Source organism: Ochotona curzoniae, unplaced genomic scaffold (assembly GCF_017591425.1).
Source record: "Ochotona curzoniae isolate NIBS_2020 unplaced genomic scaffold, NIBS_Ocur_1.0 scaffold_3208, whole genome shotgun sequence".
In the NCBI taxonomy this organism is placed as follows: domain Eukaryota; kingdom Metazoa; phylum Chordata; class Mammalia; order Lagomorpha; family Ochotonidae; genus Ochotona; species Ochotona curzoniae.
Genome location: NW_024467106.1, coordinates 17,425,134 through 17,445,232, shown reverse-complemented (window position 1 = coordinate 17,445,232; position 20,099 = coordinate 17,425,134). Strand labels below are relative to the sequence as shown.

Sequence of the window (20,099 nt, the reverse complement as noted above, 5' to 3'; positions counted from 1 at the left end):
ATTACAAAGAATGGATTTGTATGAAACACATGCTTTGAAGAACATTGCAGTTTGTTCAAATACATTAGTTGTAAACCTGAAATCTACATTTTGTTTACTATAAAACAGACATGTAGTCAGTTTTGTGCAAGGAAAAACTGAGCTGTTAAAAAAAAACCAAGTTGTTAAAAAAAAAAAAAACACCGAGTTGTAAGATATTCAGTGACTCAACATTCAGCGGCAAGTAGTGTAGCTCATCCAATTGCATGGCCTGAAAGGAATTTTTATTCATCAAATTTTTAATTTAACCAACTCAAAATTGAAAGAGACATTTGTTGACAAATCCAACAAAATAAGCATTAAAACACAGGACCATTGGTGTTGGTCTAAGCCATCTCCTACATGAGGACAGAACAGCAGCTTCCCAGAGGCCTCTAACTGTTCATGCTTGGATTTGTTCCAGCTCATCTGCAGGTGAAAAAGGAAGTTTGCTTCAACAGCTTGGAATGCACTTGAACTTAGAAGTGAGCCGCCTCCCTGTGCTTGGCTGAGAGAATTGACTCTTTACCATGATGAGAAAGTGCAGGGTTGCCCCCTACTGGCAGGAAAAGAGCTGCCTTGCGTTGCACAGGCACAGGTGAAGTTTGGCAGTGTCACTTTGGGTTTTCTTTTCTCCTTTGTGCATGGGAGGTGTGTGGGTTCTGTGGTTTTCAACCTCTATCCCAGCTATAGCTGTCCACATAAATCCAATCTGAAATTATCAGCTGGAGAAACTGAGCAGAATTCCTCATAGACCTGGTACACATACTAGCTCATAAAAATGGAAGTCTGGTCCTTCTATAATTTTGACAAATGGAGCCACAGGTATTGGCTCTAATTTTCACTTTATGGATTTCTGTGCACAAGAGGGGCCTGTTTTTCTAGACAGCTCCAGGGCACAAATATATAAATGGCAATCAATGAGATCCCTTCATTCTGTAGCTCAGAATCCTTAGTGTCTATCCCATACCCCTGGACATATCCGCTGCATTGACATCTGCAAGTCCAGCCTTGGTACAAAAATGGAAAAGGAGTCACTGTCTTCATAGAGGCAGATGACACAGGTATCAATGGAAAGCTCACACAATGAGGGAAGGGAGCAAATTATGTGGCCTGCAATGATCCACCAAGTACCCCTTGCCTGACTGTATTGTAAATGGTCTTGTAAGACCAGCAACTCCTGTCCGAAAAGGGCCTAAAATCCTGTTTCTGTGGTCAACAGACATGGGAGCTGTAGGAATGATGAAGAAGAAAGAAGTTCCCTATTAAGACCCTGCTCATTTTAAGTGTCTAGGTTAGTTGTTTTCTTTAATTGAAGTCACATTTTATTATTTGAATACTAAATCTCTTTTTTTTTTTCCTTTTTACTACATTCTAGATGTCAGGAATGATCAGTTGTGGAGGTTCTGGTTGTTATAGGTTTCTGGAGAACATTAATCCTTTTTAAAAATTAATCAATTAACTTCTGTAAACTAGAACTTCAGATGGTCTCTGGGGCAATAGCATACATGAAAGTTTAGCTCTTCTGTGCTTAGCTTGTGCTATGCATGTACAATTACATGCCAGCCAGAGACTTGAGCAGATTCTATGCACAGAATTTCAGTTACCCACTCTTATTTTAAAAATTATTTTATGCTTCTCTAACATTTTTGTGTCAATTCGAAAGACAGAATTGCAGAGAGGAGAGACAGAGAGGTCCTTCATTCACTGTTTCACTCTTTTAATGTATGCAATAGCTAGAGCTGAACTGATCTGAATCTAGGAGCCTGGAGCTTCCTCTGGGTCTGCCACTTGGGTACAGGGAACCAAAGACTTGAGCCATCCTCTGCCACTCTTCTAAGCACATATAAGCAGGGAGTTGGTTCAGAAGTGGAGCAGTGGAGCCAAACTGGAATCCATATGGGTTGCCAGTGCTGCAACCTACTACACTAGGGTGCTGATCTCTTTAAAAGTATTGAGAGGACAGGAGGGAGGGGAAGAGTTAGAGGAGAGAGCAAATGAGGGGAGCTAGCTTTCATCTGTTGACTCACTTTCCAAATGCTCTCTGTGGCTAGGAGGCTGAAGCTGTGAGCTGGAAACTCAATTCAAGATTCCTCCCTGGCTGGGAGGAACCCAAGGCCTTAAGCCAAGATTGGCTACCTCCCAAAATTCTTAGTTGCAAAAAGCTAGAATCAGGAATCAGAGCTGGGAGTCAAACTCCAATGTGAGATGTGAGCATCACGGCTGTTCTCTTCACTGTGAGGTCAAATATCACTCCCCACCTCCCCGCGCCACCAAGAGGCCCACTCTTTGGGTCTCTCCTTTCTGGGATTCTTGATCTCCCTATCACCAACTCCCTGGTGGCTGTGATCGCCCTGAACTCCATCCTGTGGTTTGCCATGTTTAAAAGGGTGCATGTCCCTATCAAATGCTGCCTGTCTTTCATTGCAGCTTCAACCTTTCCTCAGGCCAAAGCCATAAAAATGTGATATAACTTGCCATTCCCTTACTTCAAGTTTCAATTCTTTTTACTTAACCTGCCTGCCTTGTAAATTCTCTAATACCTTTTGGTCACTAAGATATGGGTGTAAGAGCAGGATTTTTTCCTTCTTGCTGACTACTTTCTATCTCTAACACTTACATTAGTGCCTGGAATATATATATATATACGATCATGTCACTTGGGGAAAAATGTATTTCACATCTGTTAATATTTACACTATGAATATACATTCCATTTATACTAAAACAATCAAAATAATTTGATGATAATTTATTAAATTTAAACTAATAGTGATGTAGAGCAGTGATTTTCACGAGTCTGGTTTCTTGGGTCAGCAATATTAGTATTACCAGAGAACCTTATTAAAAATACAGTTGGGGCGTGGCAGGATAGCCTAGTGGCTAAAGTCCTTGCCTTGCATGTACCAGGATCCCATATGGGCACTGGTCGTGTTGTTCCAGCTACTCCACTTCCCTTCCAGCTCCCTGCTTGTGGCCTGGGAAAGAAGTTGAGGGTGGCCTAAAGCCTTGGGACCTTGCGCCCTGGGACCACATGGGATATTCGGAAGAAGCTCCTTGCTCCTGGCTTCAGACTGGCTCAGCTACAGCCATTGCAGCCACTTTGGGAGTGAACCAGCAGATCATTCTGTTTCCCCATCTTTCTGTAACTATAACTTTTCAATAAAAATAAATTTTTTAAAAACTTCCACAATTAAAAAAAATGCAAATGTTGAAATGCCACCCACAGGGTGTCTGATTCAGTGGGTGTGTGATTGGGCTCAGAAATAAAACTCCTACACTCTGTGTTTGGACAAATTCTTCATGCAAGCCTGAAGAAGCCTTTCTAATATGCTGTTGGCAAGTATGTCACCTCTTCTATGATGTCCATGAGCTGATTTTTTCAAAACACAAGTACATTCATGTGTACATACACACATGCCATCCCCAATATTTACTCTACAATTCTCTGAAATGAGGAAGTCAGGAAGGTAGGAACTTGAGAGGGAAACATTTGTAAAGATGTTGTGTATTGCACAGTTGCTTAGGGTTCATCATTATAGTAAATTACCATCTAGGAAAAATGTTTATTGAGCAGAACTGAACAAGACTCAGCAAGTCCTCATGATGAAGCCATATATTTCTATTGAAGAATAAATAAGAACATGTAGTAAATGTGCTGTGAAAAATAGAAAAGGAAACATACATGCCAGATGACAAAATAAGCAAAACCATCTTTGTACTTATGTCTCTCTTTGCGGAGTAATGGACATTTTAAAACAGTCACGTATACTTCTTGTCTGTGATTCAGGGACAGAAACAAAATCCAGATAAACAATGCAAACAGTTTTCATGTGCAAATGTAAATTGATTCATAGCATCTTCTGGAATTCATGCTGAAGAATGTGTGACCAACTATGGTTCACTCAAAAAGAATCCAGATTCGTTAGCAATGTAGGCTACTCATAGCAAAAATAAAAAGTGGTGTTCACTTGTTGCAATATATTTGAAATCTCTGATTAAGGTGTTTTACCCTAGTCCTTTGGATATAAGATAAAATGAACTGTTCAGAATATCATCACTTTCACTCACCTCCAATCATAATTCATCTTTAATCTTTAAAAATGGGAAATAGAAACATATATCATAGTTGGAACACATGGTGTGAATGAAAAAAAGTGTTTGATAAAAGAGTCTTGGTAAATGAAATATGAAGTTTAATATCACATAGCTGCAATTCACCATATCATTAACAAGCATGAAATAAGCATAGAAACCCTTTTACCTTTTACTTTGTCAAACAACATTGTGGAGCGGGCTCAGTGACAACACTGAATAGTATTGAATTTATTAATATTACAAAGTAGTTTCAGTTGTGAAGCTAATACATGTGCACGAGTGTTTAAATTCCTAGACTCCCATCTTGTCCTCAACAAAAAACACCACTAAGTTTCTCTTGTACTTTTTCAAAATCTACTCATATACAAATGAGCACCACACATTTTGAAAACCTTTGTGCTAAAATAAATATATCTTTGAATTTCATATTCTACCAACTTTTGAAGTATTGAATGAAAGACAAATACACACATCCTTTTGTACACAAATGGAAACACACTGTATACACAATTCAGCAGTCAGCTTTTTCACGCTTAATACATCTTGAACATCATTCTCTTTTAGCACATTTGCATCTTCAACTCTGTTGAATTTTCTTTCAATTTCACGTCAATATTTCTACATAAATAATATTTTCATAATGTTTTCTGCTAATGCAGGAGGTAATATAGATACTAAGAAAGAGCTGGGTGATAATGTGAAAGACAGGACTTAGATAAATGGCTATAGCCACTTATTCAAGGCAATAGACACACAAATTCAATTCCAAAACATTGTGTTTAAGTACACAACATCCAAGCAACTAAAGAATGTGTAATTTGCTTCATCATTGCTGTGATTACTCAGTCATAATTTTTAAAGATTTATGGACAATTGCAATATATAAATCATTTTAAGTATTTTAGAAATTATTTTCTATGAAAGGGTTGGTATTTCCATTCATTGCTCTTGCAGAAATATCCATATTCAAATGTAACAGATGATCTGATTTTTTTCAAAGACTTTCTAATGCTTTTGACATTCAGATTATGTTTAAGGTTAAACAAAACCATCAGCTCTAACAGTTTTATTATATCAATGTCACTCAGGTGATTTCTCTCCCAAATGAGTTTTCACATGTTTGGTAAGTGATGCACTTTGTTTGAAGGATTTCCCACACTCATTACATTCATAGGGCTTCTCCCCAGTGTGAGATCTCTGATGTATAACGAGTTGTGCCTTTGCACTGAAGGCTTTTCCACATTCATTACACTCAAAGGGTTTCTCCCCAGTGTGAGTTCTCTGGTGTACAATGAGGTGTGACTTCTGGCTGAAGGCCTTCCCACACTCAGTACACTCGTAGGGCTTCTCCCCAGTATGAACTCGCTGATGCTGAGTAAGGCCTTCGATTTGCTTAAAGGCTTTCCCACATTGATTGCATTCAAAGGGACTTTCACCTGTATGTGTTCTCATATGGTAAGTGAGAGATGAGCTATGTCCAAAGGCTTTTCCACATTCATCACATTTGTAAGGCTTCTCCTTGGTATGAGTTCTTTGATGTATGATTAAGTGTGACTTCTTGCTGAAAGCTTTGCCACATTCACTGCATTCATGTGGTTTCTCACCTGTATGGATTCTCATGTGCTTTGTAAGGGATGAACTATACTTAAAGGCCTTTCCACATTCACTGCATTCATATGGTATTTCACCTGTGTGAGTTCTCACATGTTCAGTAAGAGAGGAGTTATACCTGAAGGATTTCCCACATTCCTTACATTCATAGGGTTTCTCACCTGTGTGAGATCTCGCATGTTGGATGAGGTTTGAACTATGTCTGAAGGTTTTCCCACACTCAGTGCACTCATAGGGCTTCTCTCCTGTGTGGATCCTCAGGTGGTCAGTTAGTGCATGTTTATGACCATGGGCTTTGCCACACTGAGTACACTCATATGGTTTTTCTCCAGTGTGTGTTCTCTGATGTACAACAAGGTGTGATTTTTGGCTAAAGGCAATACCGCATTCATCACATTCGTATGGTTTCTCTCCAGTGTGAATTCTCTGGTGATCAGTGAGTCCTTGTTTATGACTGAGAACCTTTCCACACTGGTCACATTCATAGGGCTTCACTGGAGTGTCAGTTTTGTCATGCTTGGCAGGTAGACTAAAGCTGGATAGCTTCTCATGTTTCTTTCCAGCATGAATTTTGTCTCGCTTAGAATGGGATGAACTACGACTGCTTAATTTCTCATGTTTCTTACTAGGTTCAGGCTTGTCACATTTTTCAGATGGGTCATCATTGAGTACTTTCTCATGTTTCTTTCTAGGCTGATTTTTGTTTTTCTTTGTATCACATATGCTATTGTTGAATGATTTCTTGTGTTCTTTGGCCACAACAGGTTTCTTTTTTGTATACTTTATTATATGACCAGGTAGGTCTAAATTCTGTTTTGAACTTTTTTCATGTGAATCAAGCTTATGCAACCTCTTTTTTGAAGGAAGAAGTTTTGTGCTCGTGTTCTTTATTTCCGTCAGTGAACCACATTCATTGGGGTTTTTTTGCAGGGTTTTCTTTTTCCATGCAACTTCTCCATTGACTTTGTTATGAGATTCCTGGTTATCTTCTAGCTGATTATCATCTTGCTGGACTTCTTCTAAAATGAAACATTTAATTCATTTTTGTGCTCGTATTTTGGAATAAAACTAAGAAAGAAAAACCCTGTTAAGTGGTTGAATCTTTTTTAAAGATCATTTTTGTTTTTATTTTGAAAGGCAGAGTTACAGAGAGAATAAGAGATACAGAAAAAGATAGTTTTTATCCGCTGGTTCCCTTCCCAAATGGCTGCAATGCCAGAGCTGGCCTGATCCAAGGTTAGGAGCCAGGAGCCAGGAACTTCCTCCAGGTCTCCCAATGGGAGCAGGAGTCTAAGGACTAGAGCCATCTTCTGCTGCTTTCCAAGGCCATAGTGGGGAGCTAGACCAGAACTAGGCAGCCAGGACACAAATGTGTCCATATACGATGCTAGCACCACAGGCAGAAGCTTAGTATACTATGTCCAGCCTCAAGGTTGAATCTTTATTCAATCATAGTATCCCAAAGTAAAATATACATCAAGGACAAATGTCCCTTATATTTTTGGACTTGGTGAAGGCAGGGGGTAAAATGTAGTAAAACAAGTAAAGGAAAATTGACAACAGCAATTAGAAACAGCTTTTATATGACCTTTCCATCTAGGATAGAAAATGAAACACAAATGTCAGTGAATAGGAAATGGGTGAAGTCAAAAGGCCTTATGATTGTATCTGACACTTTTCGAGTTCTCCCTTTATCCCTGCCTGTTCCACTCTGGTAACTTTTGACCTATACAACTGGCTCCAACTGTGCTATGTTACTCTAGCTCAAAGTATGATGTTCAATAAGATTCTTCATCCTAAAAATTTAGGTTCTAGCTAATCTCTTTGTGCTTATATTCAAAGATGATATAAGGCTGGTACTGATGAAGTCTTACTTCTTTGTGCAAACAGAAAGCTCACTAATATTAACATTGAAGCATATACAGAGAGAGAAGAATCTACTTACATAATTTCAATTCTAATGGCTTCCTAATTTCTTGTCCTAGTCAGTGATGAAGTCTGGTTAAAATCTATACTCTTTGGTTATAAAATACACACAAGTCCTTACCATAAGTTCCTCTTATTTACTTAGGTTAAAGTGAACTTTTACTATTGTATGTAAAAGAGCTGGGATAGATATATAGAAGAGCTAATAGGTGACTGTAGGAATCACCAGGAAAGGGTATATCACTGCTACCACCCATGATCAACATCAAAATGATATACCTTTAGTTTAAAAAAAAGTTTCTTTATGTTCCCTGATACTTGTAACAAGTGATAAAATGCATTGTAATTAGCTTCACAAACAATCTCTGCATTTACAGTACATGCATATCCTTTAATTTCCAACAGTTTGCTATGGGAATATAACTTTATTTTTATTGGGTCATTCCAATTGTCAATAATAAATTTTAAGCTTATCCCTAGTTTCTCACTCTTTCCTCTACACATAACACAATTTTGAAATGTTTTCTCACAACCAATTTCCCTTTTCTGAGACACCATCCACACTGACCAGTGTAGGCAGCCATATTTGAACCATATGATCTGAACAATCGATTGAACAGTGACAAACACAAGGCCACAACTAGTCCAGTATTATTTCCCCTAAGAATTTAAAGTGAAATTCAAAAGACTTTTTTAAAAGATATGTATGGATACTACATGTGTACAAATCCATGAATTTTAAGAGTTAAGTCTGCCAGTTGGTGGGAGCCTGGCTCATTTACAAGGATGGAGAAACAGGAAAAAAAAACTTCATCATGAGATTCTAAAAGATGCAAAGAGAGAAACAGATCTAGAATTCCCAATGACCCCATAAAGAAAGACAAAGAATGAGGCAAAAGAGCATTACATGGAGAAACTAAATTATGACATTTGAACAGAGAGCCAAAAAATAGTATTTTATGCAGGATAGTGAAGAGATCAGTTCTCATGTAGTAAAAGGTCAATTTTTAGAAGTATGGGGGCCAGTGCATGGTACAGTAGACTAAGCCTCAGCCAATGGAGCTGGCATTCCATATGGATACTGGTTATTGTTCTGGCTGCTCCACTTCTGATCCAGATGATGGCCTAGGAAAGCAAAAGAGAATAGTCCAAGTCCTTGAGCCCTTCACCTACATAAGAGATCTGGAAGAAGTTTTTGGCTCCTAGTTTTGGGCTGTCTGAGCTCTGGCTGTGTGACCAGTTATGGAGCGAAACCCCAAATGGAATCTTTCTCTCTCTTTTTTCCTTCTCTTTATAATTCTGCCTTTCAAAAAAAAAGAAGCATGGTTATAGCAGGAAGCCTAAACAAGTAGAGTTGCTGGATGCTTCTTCATTTGGAAAAATTTAAGTGATGCAGCACCCTTGGAGAAGGAGCATAGTAGGACCTGCTAGACAGCATGACAAAGCTGGGTTTTCTAATACCCAAAGAAGGATTGTGGAAATTTTCTTTCTAGGGAAAACAAAGGATATTTAGCTTAGCATTTAAGATGCCTATATCTAGGGTCTGAGTTCAATTCCCAGCTCTAGCTCATGACTTTAGCCTCTTGCCAGTGCAGATCCTAAAAGGCAAGAGATATTTCAAGTAATTGAGTTTCTGTTCCTCACACGAGGCACCTGGATTGAGTTCCCAGCTTGTGACTGTGACCTCCACCCAGTCTCAACCATCGCAGGCGTTTGAGGACTGAAATAGAAGATGGGAACTCTGTATGTCTGTGTGTATATGTACGAGACCCTAAAATACTGGACATGTGATTTGCTCTTATTAATAAAGTTTGAACTGAGAGGGTATATACAACTTCTAAGTTATTCATGAGTTCTAATCACCCTCTTTTTCCTTTGCTATCAGACTAGAATCTTCTAGATAAGGAACACTGTTTCAGTGTGGGTCCCCAGATGAAGATAATGTGGAACAGAGACACAGATCAAGCAAGAAATATGTCTTTCTTGTCATAAGACACTACGATGTTAGAGTAATTCCTTAATGGAGCAAAACTTAGTCTATGCTGGTAGATACAACAGTTTAGCCAAACTCTCATAAACACTGGCTCTCTTCTGTAATGAATCTCACATGAGAACCCCCAGTGTTGACAGGCTCAGATAAAGAAGAAAGATTGTAATCTCCTCTCCAAGACTAGAGAATCTTTCTCATAGGAGACCCTGATTATCTTCACTCCTACTTTCTGGCTAAGGAAGAAGGGCTTGCATTGGTTAAGAAGAATTTAACAGTAGATTATCCTTTGAAAAATCCCTAAGGTACCATCAAGAAACTAGGAACTTACTTCTGTCTGCTTTTATTTTCTTGGATCTTGCTATTTTACTCAGGCGATTTTGACTGGGTCTTTTCCTCCTTCCTAAACATGGCTCTTCTCCTTTTTCCAACTTGGAGATCATCTCTGGTTTGGAAGTTTGACACCCTGTTTAAGAAAAATAGTAGAAATTGGGTGTTAGAATAATCACCCTGAGAATCAAGCCCCAAGGCTTGTATTACAGGGTCTTAAAAGGCTTAACTGTACATCTCTTTTAACGTTTCACAATGTGGATGCCTCAACAGAATAGGTCTTATATTTTGGAGGTACGAAAAAGGTTAAATGCCTTTAATTCATGAAATCAAGGCCAGACTTTCGGGACTTCAGAGATGAGGTATAATAGTGGACATATTTTAAATTATGAAGTAGTTGTCCTCACCCATTGAAGTTAAGTTGCTATAGTTCTCCAGCATTACATCCTTGTACAGGTTCTTCTGTGCAGGATTCAGCTGCTCCCATTCTTTCTGACTAAAGGCCATGGTGACATCTTTGAATGTTACTGATCCCTAGAACAAAAAAACTCCTGTTTAGTCTAATGTTTTCCACTTTCAGCGGATGTTTCAGACAAAGTAATGATTTGTTCTTACATCGATCATTCACTATTGGTCATGATGCTTATACTGTATTGAACTTTGCATGTTTTAAAGAAATAATCCATATTAGGGACTGTCCCTAATGTGGATTTGGTTATTCAAGAGGATAAAATCATACAAATATAAAATAGAAAGACAACAACCCCCACCCCCAAAGAAGCAAATAGATTAAATCTTCACTTTTGTGATAATCAATGGATGCTACAAGGCTGTGGAGCAGTATTTACAGAGTTCAGAGGTAGAATTAAAAGCCTTAATTTTGATAGTAAGTTCTTCAAATCATTTATGTTTGGAAGTTAAAAAAAAAAGACATTTTAGGTATGTGAAACTGCAGAAAGTATACTGTGATATGTATTTTTGCACAGGGCAGTTTCTGCCCATGGGCCCTTGCTCTTTTTAGCCCTAAGGTAGACCGTAGAAATTAGAAATTTTTCCTCCTCCACCTTTCCAAGAGAAACTAGCCATGAAGAGAAATTCTCTGGCTTACTTTGTTTGATAATAGATAATACCCCTATTTCCCAGGGGGAAATGTGCTACAGAGAGAGAACAAGGAGAAACTGGATGGAGAGCCTTGCCGAGCACACATATGTAGAAAGGGAAATCAACTCAATCTGTTTCTTCCACTCCAAAATCACAACACAGAGAGCACTTCCAGCATCCAATGTGTTTGGGTTTTTTGTTCTGATATAGAGCAAAAAACCCCAGCAAGCATCAGGCAATGCTGCAGGTAGCAGGCCCCAACTGAGCATCCTCTAATTCTACCTAGTGCTAACACAATCTACCTGAAGATATCATTAGACTCCCCCACAAGGTTGAAGGCTCACACTCCAGGATTGCACCTCTCTCGTTGGAAGCCAATAGTACCTCCCAGCTTGTTTTACTTATGATTAACAAGCTATAAATAGTTTTTCCCGCAATCCTCTCATCAGGTTTGATTAATTTGTCTGAGTGGCTCATAGACTGTTTTACTGATTGATGGTATAGGATATGAAGAGGAAGAAACGCACTGAGTGAGATATAGGAGAAAGGGTATGGAGCTTCCATGCCTCCTCTTGTGCCACCTTCCAGCAACCTCCTCATGCTCAGGTGTTCTGAACCCTACCCATTGGGATTTTTATAGGGCTTAGGCATGGCTGAAACATGGCAGTTGTATAGAATTGCAAATGGACAATAAAAATATGATCCAATGTTCGTAGACTGGATGGGAAGACCCAGCAAGGCCTGCATATTCATGTTCTTTGTGGCCTAACTGGCATTTCTACCTTCCAAGTATGCAGCAGGACCCCTTCTGACACATTTGGCTTGTCACCATCAGATATTTTCTGTATGGCAGGCCCAAGACAGAAAGGGGAGGAAGCTTTGTCTGTATGAACTGACTTGAGAAAGACAAATTCTATTTTCTACAGCCCATCATGGGGAAAGAATCATGAGTCAGTAGTCATGGGTGAAAACCAAAAAATGGGTGCCAGCTCACCTGGCTAATCCTCTGCCTGCAAGTGCTGGCGTTCCTTATGGGCACTGGCTCATGTTCTTGCTGCTCTGCTCTCCCTGCAGTTCTCTGCTTATGGCCTGGGAAGCAAAGGAGGGTAACCCAAAGTCTTGGGACCTGTACCTGCATGGGAGACCCAAAAGAAACACTTGATTCCTGACTTCAAATTGGCTTAGCTCCAACCATTGTGGCCATTTTGAGTGAACCAGGAGATGGAAGATCTTTCTCTCTGTAAATCTGAATTTCCAATAAAAACAAATAAATCTTTTAAAAAAATTTTTTTATTGCAAAGTCAGATATATAGAAAGGAGGAGAGACAGAGATGAAGATCCTCTGTCCAATTATTCACACCCAAGTGACCGCCATTGCCGGTGCTGCACCAATCCGAAGCCAGGAGCACAGATCCTCCTCTGGGTCTCCTATGCGAATGCAGGGTCCCAAGGCTTTGGGCTGTCCTCAACTGCTTTCCCAGGCCACAAGCAGCAAGCTGGATGGGAAGTGGAGCTGCCAGGATTAGAACCAGCAACCATATGGGATCCCAGCGTGTGTAAGGCAAGGACTTTAGCCACTAGGCCACTGTACCAGGCCCAAAAATAATAAATCTTACAAAGAAAAAAAGAAGAAAACCAAAAAATTTGTACCTTAATACCACGTAGGATTTACTCATTCCATTTACTTCCATTAGGTCATATCATATCCCTTTTGTCTAATCATATTTCTACATCACTGTTCATGCTTCTGTCCTCCTATGCCATGAAACCTCCATAACCAGGAAGACAGGGTTCAGAGAGCTTCTGGATGGCTGACTGCACGGAATTTTGCAGGAAGATGAAGAAGAACACTATCCAACTGGGTCCTCAGGTCAAAAGTCTAAATAAAAATCTTGCTGCTGTTGATTTACCTTCAATGTATTCTGAAATTGATTTTGTTTTATTTTACTGCTACAACCCTTTCATAAATCATCGTCTATTCCCTTCAGTTATTGCTATAAACCCCTAACTCACCTCCCTGGACCTTGTGCCTTTGTAGTCTATCTTCCATAGAGTAGTCAGGGTGATCTTTACAAGCATCAATCAGACCAGTCACTCCCTAGCTTAAACTCAAAGGTTTCTCACTGCAAGTAGAATAAAATCCAAATCCGTATCTTAACCAATGAGATTCTGCATGCTTTGATCCCTTTTCATCACTCTGATTTCACATTCTTCTTTTCCTTTATTCTCTAATCACACCGATCCTCTTTACAGGGGGAATGTTAAAAATTATTTAAAGGGAGTGGAAAAAAATTAGGGGAGAAAGGGGGAGAGACATTCCCATCTACTGACATATTTCCCAAATGCCTGCATCAGCCAGCCAGGGAGGGAACAGACTGAGGCTGTGAGCCTGAACCCAATCCAAGTCTCCTCCACAATTAGCAGGAACCCAATCACTTGAGACACCCAATCACTGCCACCTCCAAGAAGCTGCGTTAGCAACAAGCTGGAGTGAGGAGTCAGAGCCGGACACTGAACTCAGACACTACAACATGGAACGGGTGCATCTTCACCATGAGGCTAAATGCCCACACCCCTTTTTAAAAGGGTATAGTTCACTCCCACTTCTGGACTTATACAATTGATTTCCTTCTTCCTGGCACACTCTGTCTTCAGATCTCTGTATGATTACCTCCCTATCATTGTGTATGCCTCAACTCCACTGCCACTTTACTATTAAGATCTTTCCATGACTAAATTTCTTTGCCTACCCTAAGTCACTCTCTACTATATTTATTACTTTCTCCAAAAGCACATATTGGTGCCCAGAATTGTCTTATTTATTTATTTTTTTTTCCTATTGCTAAAGTATAAAGACATTGAGGAATTGACTCTGACCCTGATTTCTGGTATGCCCTTAGTTCTTAAAAAAACACCTTCTGGCATAGAACAGCTACTCATCTTACTATCAGGTTCTATAGACTTACAATCACTGATACCCAAACATTCCTCAGTCAGTAACTTTTGCAAACTTCCCTCAATTACAGAACTCTAACAATTTCCTGATTACCATTCTCCACAGACTTCCAATCACGGATCCCTACAGAACCCTGTCACCAACCCCTGTAATCTCCCCCAAGTCCTGATTTCCTCGGGCTCCGAATCAAGAAATCATAGTGGATCCTTCATCATTAATCTCTATTAATCACCTAATCACTGAAAACACAGGACTCCTGGACACCACATCATCATCAATCTACAGCAACCACTAATCACCTCTTCTCCTATGATGACAAAATTATCCACCATCCCCAGAAACACTATAACTCTGCTCCACACTCCACTGGCCTCCAGAGTCCCCGAGTGCCCAGAATAACACACTAATGTTGACTTTCAACGACACTGCTAAGGGCACTTCCACAAACATCACTACCACCGAACCCCATGTCTCAATCTGCTGATCCCCACTCAAACTCTCAGTCTGAGAACTCTCAATTCCAGCACAGCCCCTCTTTAACAATCCACTAATCGCCAAAGACATCAGACGTTGCGCTCCCCTACAGACACTCAAGTCGCTTCTCAAAAGCCTCCATTTCTCCCCCACAGCCTTCCAAACTCTCATCACTACATCACTGTCTCGGTAGGTTCTTTAAAGCCCCGATTTCCTACAGCTTCACCAATCCCCGATCCCACAGATCTCCCCGAACACCGACTCTCCGAGAGACATTCTCTCCTTAGCAGCGACGCCCCCCACCCGTTTTCTAGGTCGTTCTTCCACAGACTCTAATCATTAACTCTAATCATTAACCCCAATTAAAACCTTTGCTGAATGCCAGAATAGTCCCGCGCCATCATCATCCTTACAACATCGCTGTCCCCGGGCTCGGTCTCAGCCATCTCTTTCGGACGCCGGGCCTCTTCGACCATTCCCGTATTTCTCCTCAGGTCCACTGTCTTGGGCTTTGTCAGGAGCTGGTCGCAACATAGGCAGACATGGCGAACACCCAGGGCGCGACCGCAGAGGGTCCCGCAGCAGCAATGGCGGTACCCGTTAGTAATCGCCTCCTGGGCGCGGCCATTTTGAAGAAGGCCAGCCGTACAGCGGAGCCGAGGGGGCTTCTGGGACGCGATCGGGAGGCGGGGCTGACGGTGGTGGTCAGTCACTGAACAGTCCGGGTTTTGATGGGCGCGAAGGGGCGGCGTGATGTTACACATGGCTGACAGGGGGCTGTACCTGATGCCCCCACTGCTGGAAAGATCGTTGACAGAATCTGGAGTTATGTGTGTTTGGTTTTTCCCTGAATAAGTCGGTGCGGTCAGCTGAGTCGCAGTGCCTAATGATTGGAGGGAGTATGGGAGGAGTCTGGCCACAGGACGTTAGTCTTGAAAATGCAGGATAATTCGTTTCTTTTATAGTATGAAGACAGTGAGAAAACATGAAGCAGCAAGGTAAGCGAGCACACTCCACCTCGATGAGAGCCTAGGTCTAAGGGAGAAAAGAATTTCAGTAGAATAATCACAGTTGGATCCAGTCATTTCCCCATATGCAGAATTCACACGTTCACGGCGTTCGCTGAACAATGAACTATTCAAACAGTGACACAAATAAGCAACTAGTTATCTGTCAGTCTGCCATGGTTGTGTCTGTTTTTATTTATTTATTCTTAATGTATTTTGCCAGGGGCCTGGCAAAAGCCTAGTGGCTAAATTCTGGTTTGCATCTGCCAGGATCCCATATGGATGCTGGTTTTTATGCCAGCTGTTTCACTTCCCATCCAGGTCCCTGCTTGTGGCCTGGAAAATCAGTAGAGGGTGACCCAAAGCTTTGGGACCCTGAATCCACATGAGAGACCTAGAAGAAGCTCCTTGCTCCCGCATTGCCTCAGCTCAGCTCTGGCCACTGTGGCCACTTGGGGAGTGAATCAGTGAACAGAAGATGTTTCTCTCCGTATATCTGACTTTCCAATAATAATAAATAAATCTTTTCTAAAAAAAATTCATTTCGGGCCTGACACTATGGGTCAGTGGCTAAAGCCTCACCTTGCAAACGCTAGGATTCCACAGGGATGCCAGTTCATGTCCTGGCTGCTCCACTTCCCATCTAGCTCCCTGCTTATGGCCTGGGAAAGCAGTAGATGATGGCCTGAAGCTTTAGGACCCTGCACCTGCATGGGGAGACCCAGACAAAGCTCCTGGCTCCTGGCTTCAGATTGGCTCAGTTCTGGCCACTGTTGCAATTTGAGGAGTGAACCTGCAGATAGAAGATCTTTCTCTGTTTCTCTTTCTCTCCATTAATATGATATGCCTTTCCAATAAAAAAATAAGTAGAAAGATTTGTTTATTTGAAGGACAGAAAGGAAGACAAATAGATCTTCCATCCTTTGGCTCTCTCTCTCCAAATGACTGTAACAACACAGACTGATCAGGCTGTAGCCAGGAACCAGACGCTCTATACAGGTCTTCTAAAGGGATGACAGAGACCCAAGTACTTGGGCCATCAGCTGCTGCTTTCTCAGATGCATTAATAGAGAGCTGGAATGGAGCTGGAGCACTTGGAACTCAAGTTAGCACTCCAATATGGATGCCAGTGTGGTAAGCAGTGGCTTATCAGGCTACTCCACAATGCCAGTCCCATGTGCCTGTTGTTTTTGACCTCTCAACATTTTGTCTGATACAGTTCTTTTCTGAGCTCAGAGGAAAGATTTCCTTAGACTGCCTATCTGCAAGATAATTTATAGTCCTGTTAATTGATTCTCTCCCTGCCCCCTACAATAATGCTTTCTTAGTCCCAAGGAGAGCAATGGCATGTTTTCCATTTATTCTAGCAATCCCAGGAATGCTTCTTCCTAGACCCTGACATCAACACCTAGCAAAATATGTTAGACATATCGTGGTACACAAAGTCCTAATATGACCCACGTTAGGTCTGCTCCCTGTTTGGTGCTATTTGGCTTGCCTCTTATTTGGTGAGTGGTGAGAATCTTAGATTATAGGATTATCACTTATGTGGGTACATTCCAAATCAGTTGACTTTTACTTCATTAAAAAAATGTAGATTTTCCTGAATGTATGTGACCCGATCAGGTAAGGTTCTGAAAGACACTGGATCCTCCCTAGAGTCAGAGATGTCCAATGTGGGAGGGCCTGGAAAGAGGCTGCGTGGAGGGTCCATGACAGCAGCCTCTAGGGGTTCACAGTGGGTTCGGAATACTAATTGACAAGGGCCTGAGTCCTACAGTTGCAAGGAAATGGCATCTGCCAACAAGCTGAGTGGTCGTGGAAGCCTGTCTTGCTAAGTCTCCAGATTAGGCTGCAATTCAACTAACACCTTGATTTAAAATTCCTGGGACATGAACAGAATACTCACCTGTACCAGTCAGCACTCTCTAGGAAAGCAGAGCCGGTGGGATAAAGAGGTATAAACACATGTGTCGTGGGACTTGGCACATTGGCCCATGAAACTATAGAGGGCACAAAGCTCCTAATTGCAAAAATGGGGAGGATTACCTGCTATACCATAGCACTGGCCCTTTGTCGTACTATTTTTAAAGGTGTCCTTAAAGAAGTGTTTGAAAATCAGGATGAATTGTTGAGAGATTTTTCAGATTTTTATAGGCCATGGAAGTAGCAGAAAGCAAACCTGAGTCTCACAGGAAGAGATGGAATCACAGAAAGAAACTAGAGAAACTGGATAACAGGTCTGGACCCACGTGCAAGCCCAGCTTTTCTGTTTTTCTTTTTTAAAGACTTATTTTTTAAAGATATTATTGGAAAGACTGGTTTATAGAGAGAAGGAGAGATAAAGTTCTTCCAACTGCTGGTTCACTTCCCAAATGGCTACAATGGCCAGAGCTGAGCAGATTTGAAGCCAGGAGCCAGGAGCTTCTTCCAGATCTCCCAAACAGGTGCAGGGTCCCAAGGTTTTAGGCCATCATCTACTGCTTTTCCAGACCATAAGCAGGGAGCTAGATGGGAAGTGGAGCAGCCAGGACACGAACTGGCATCTCTGTGGAATCCTAGGGTTTGGAGGTAGATGATTAGTCGGTGAGCCATTGCACCAGGCCAAATTTCAGCTTTTCTCCTCCAGCTTTTCTAATTGTGGGCTCCAGTTGTGAGACCTGGATGGAGCTCCTAGATACTGGATTGAGCACTGTCACTGGGCTGTAGCAAAAACAGAACATTTTTTTCTGAGTAGGCACAACAAATTGAGATATTAAGCTCAATGGAGTTGTCAAAAAAGAATCTGTTCTTAAAAGGACTGATGTAGCATGGCAGCCCAGGCCGGTCCTAAGCCTTGACCACAGTAGTGTCGGGATGCTGTCTGAAGTCAGTGACGGTGGCTGGTGCCTTGGCTCCGGTTCAGGGACCTGCACGGAAGGTCAGACACGTGGTTTCCTGTGGCATACTGATGAGCAGATCTCTTACATTGCATGCCTCAGGGCTGCCTGAGGAGTTACATGCAAGAACTTTCTACAAAATTACTGCACCATTAATAAACAAAAAGAAAGAATTCTCAGAGCAAAGAATTATAGGTTATTCCGTGCAGGAAATGTATGATGTGGTGTCAGGAATGAAGGATTGCAAGTACTTTGTTCCTTGGTGCAAAAAATTGGATGTAATATCACGGAGATCTGGATATTGTAAAGCATGATTAGAAATTGGATTTCCACCTGTGCTGGAACATTATACATCAGTTGTGACCTTGGTGAAACCACATTTGATGAAGGCATCTCATACTGATGGGAGACTTTTTAATCATTTGGAGACTAGTTGGTGTTTCAGCCCTCCTGGGTATCCAAGAACTTGTACCTTGGATTTTTCAATCTTTTTTAAATTTCGCTCACTCCTACACTCTCACATTGCCACATTGTTGTTTAATGAAGTTGTAAAGCAGATGGTTGCTGCCTTTGAAAGAAGAGCATGCAAGCTGCATCGTCCAGAAACAAATACACCTCGGGAACCAGTGCTTCATGAAGTTCATCACACATGAAGGAGAGCTGGTGTCACCTGCTTGGACCTTTAGCCTGGGGAGGTGCCTTTGTGATTGGTTTCCAGACGTCAGAAAGCATTTAGTACACCTAACTTTGATTGTAAACTTGCATGTAGAGTATGACCCTACTTGTATATGGAATTATTTCTTCAATCATTATGTAATTTGGAGTACTAAGTACATCAGCATATTCTGCATTTAACCATGTTACTATTGCTAGAATGATGTATCTCTTCTAAGCAGAAACTGAATATGTAAATTTAACCAGTGAGTTGATATACTCAGTCATTATGTATATATTAACCATATCATGTTTAAGATATTAAATTCAGATTATTTATAACTTATTATATGGAACCTAACGTATAGCTTAGGGGTTATCACCAAGTAAGTAAAAACTTTATCTTATAGGTACTGCTAATGGATTCTCCCTGGCACCTTTGGTATTTCAAATAATTATTATGGGTATAGAAGATCATTTGGTGCTATAAGGAGATTGGCTCCAAATATAACAGTGAAAAAATTTTGGGGGGATGAGTGGTCCAGAGGTTTCAGCTGCTTTTCCAGTAGTTTGCAACCTTCTTCCAGGTATGTTGGTTGCTCTTTAGCTAATGCTAATATAGAACAGTAGGCAACAAATAAAGAAAAGTTGGTTGATGTGTTGCTGGTACTATACATCTCTATTTTCTATTTATTGTATGTATTCACTTTCAATAATATGTTTTTAAACTGGTATTTTTAAAGCAAGTCAATGTAAGGACTGAAGTAGTCACCTAATAAAAATAATTTGTTTATATATATATTAAAAAAAGGACTGATGTAGGACCCGACGCGGTGACCTGGCAGCTAAAGTCCTCACCTTGAATGTGCCAGGATCCCATATAGCCACTGGTTTTAATCCTGGCAGCTCCACTTCCCATCCAGCTCCCTGCTTGTGGCCTGGGAAAGCAGTCAGGGATGGCCCAAGGCCCTGGGACCCTGCACTGGCATAGGAGACCCGGAGAAGGGTCTGTGCTCCGGCTTCAGATTGGCACAGCACCGGCTGTTGCAGCCACTTGG

General features: G+C 41.1%; 1 protein-coding gene and 1 pseudogene across 1 annotated transcript; one reads left to right on the top strand and one right to left on the bottom strand.

The window, feature by feature from the left end:
* Window positions 1-3,690: 3,690 nt before the first annotated feature.
* On the bottom strand, window positions 3,691-15,265 carry ZFP37 (ZFP37 zinc finger protein). Its single transcript, XM_040962864.1, has 4 exons — window positions 14,915-15,265; window positions 10,378-10,504; window positions 9,972-10,106; window positions 3,691-6,746 (listed from the first exon to the last, which is right to left on the bottom strand). Exons 1-4 carry the CDS (start codon window positions 15,263-15,265, stop codon window positions 5,197-5,199), a joined length of 2,163 nt encoding a protein of 720 aa, XP_040818798.1. The 3' UTR covers window positions 3,691-5,196.
* A 3,178-nt stretch (window positions 15,266-18,443) lies between these two features.
* Window positions 18,444-19,835, top strand: LOC121144707 (annotated as a pseudogene).
* Window positions 19,836-20,099: the final 264 nt, after the last annotated feature.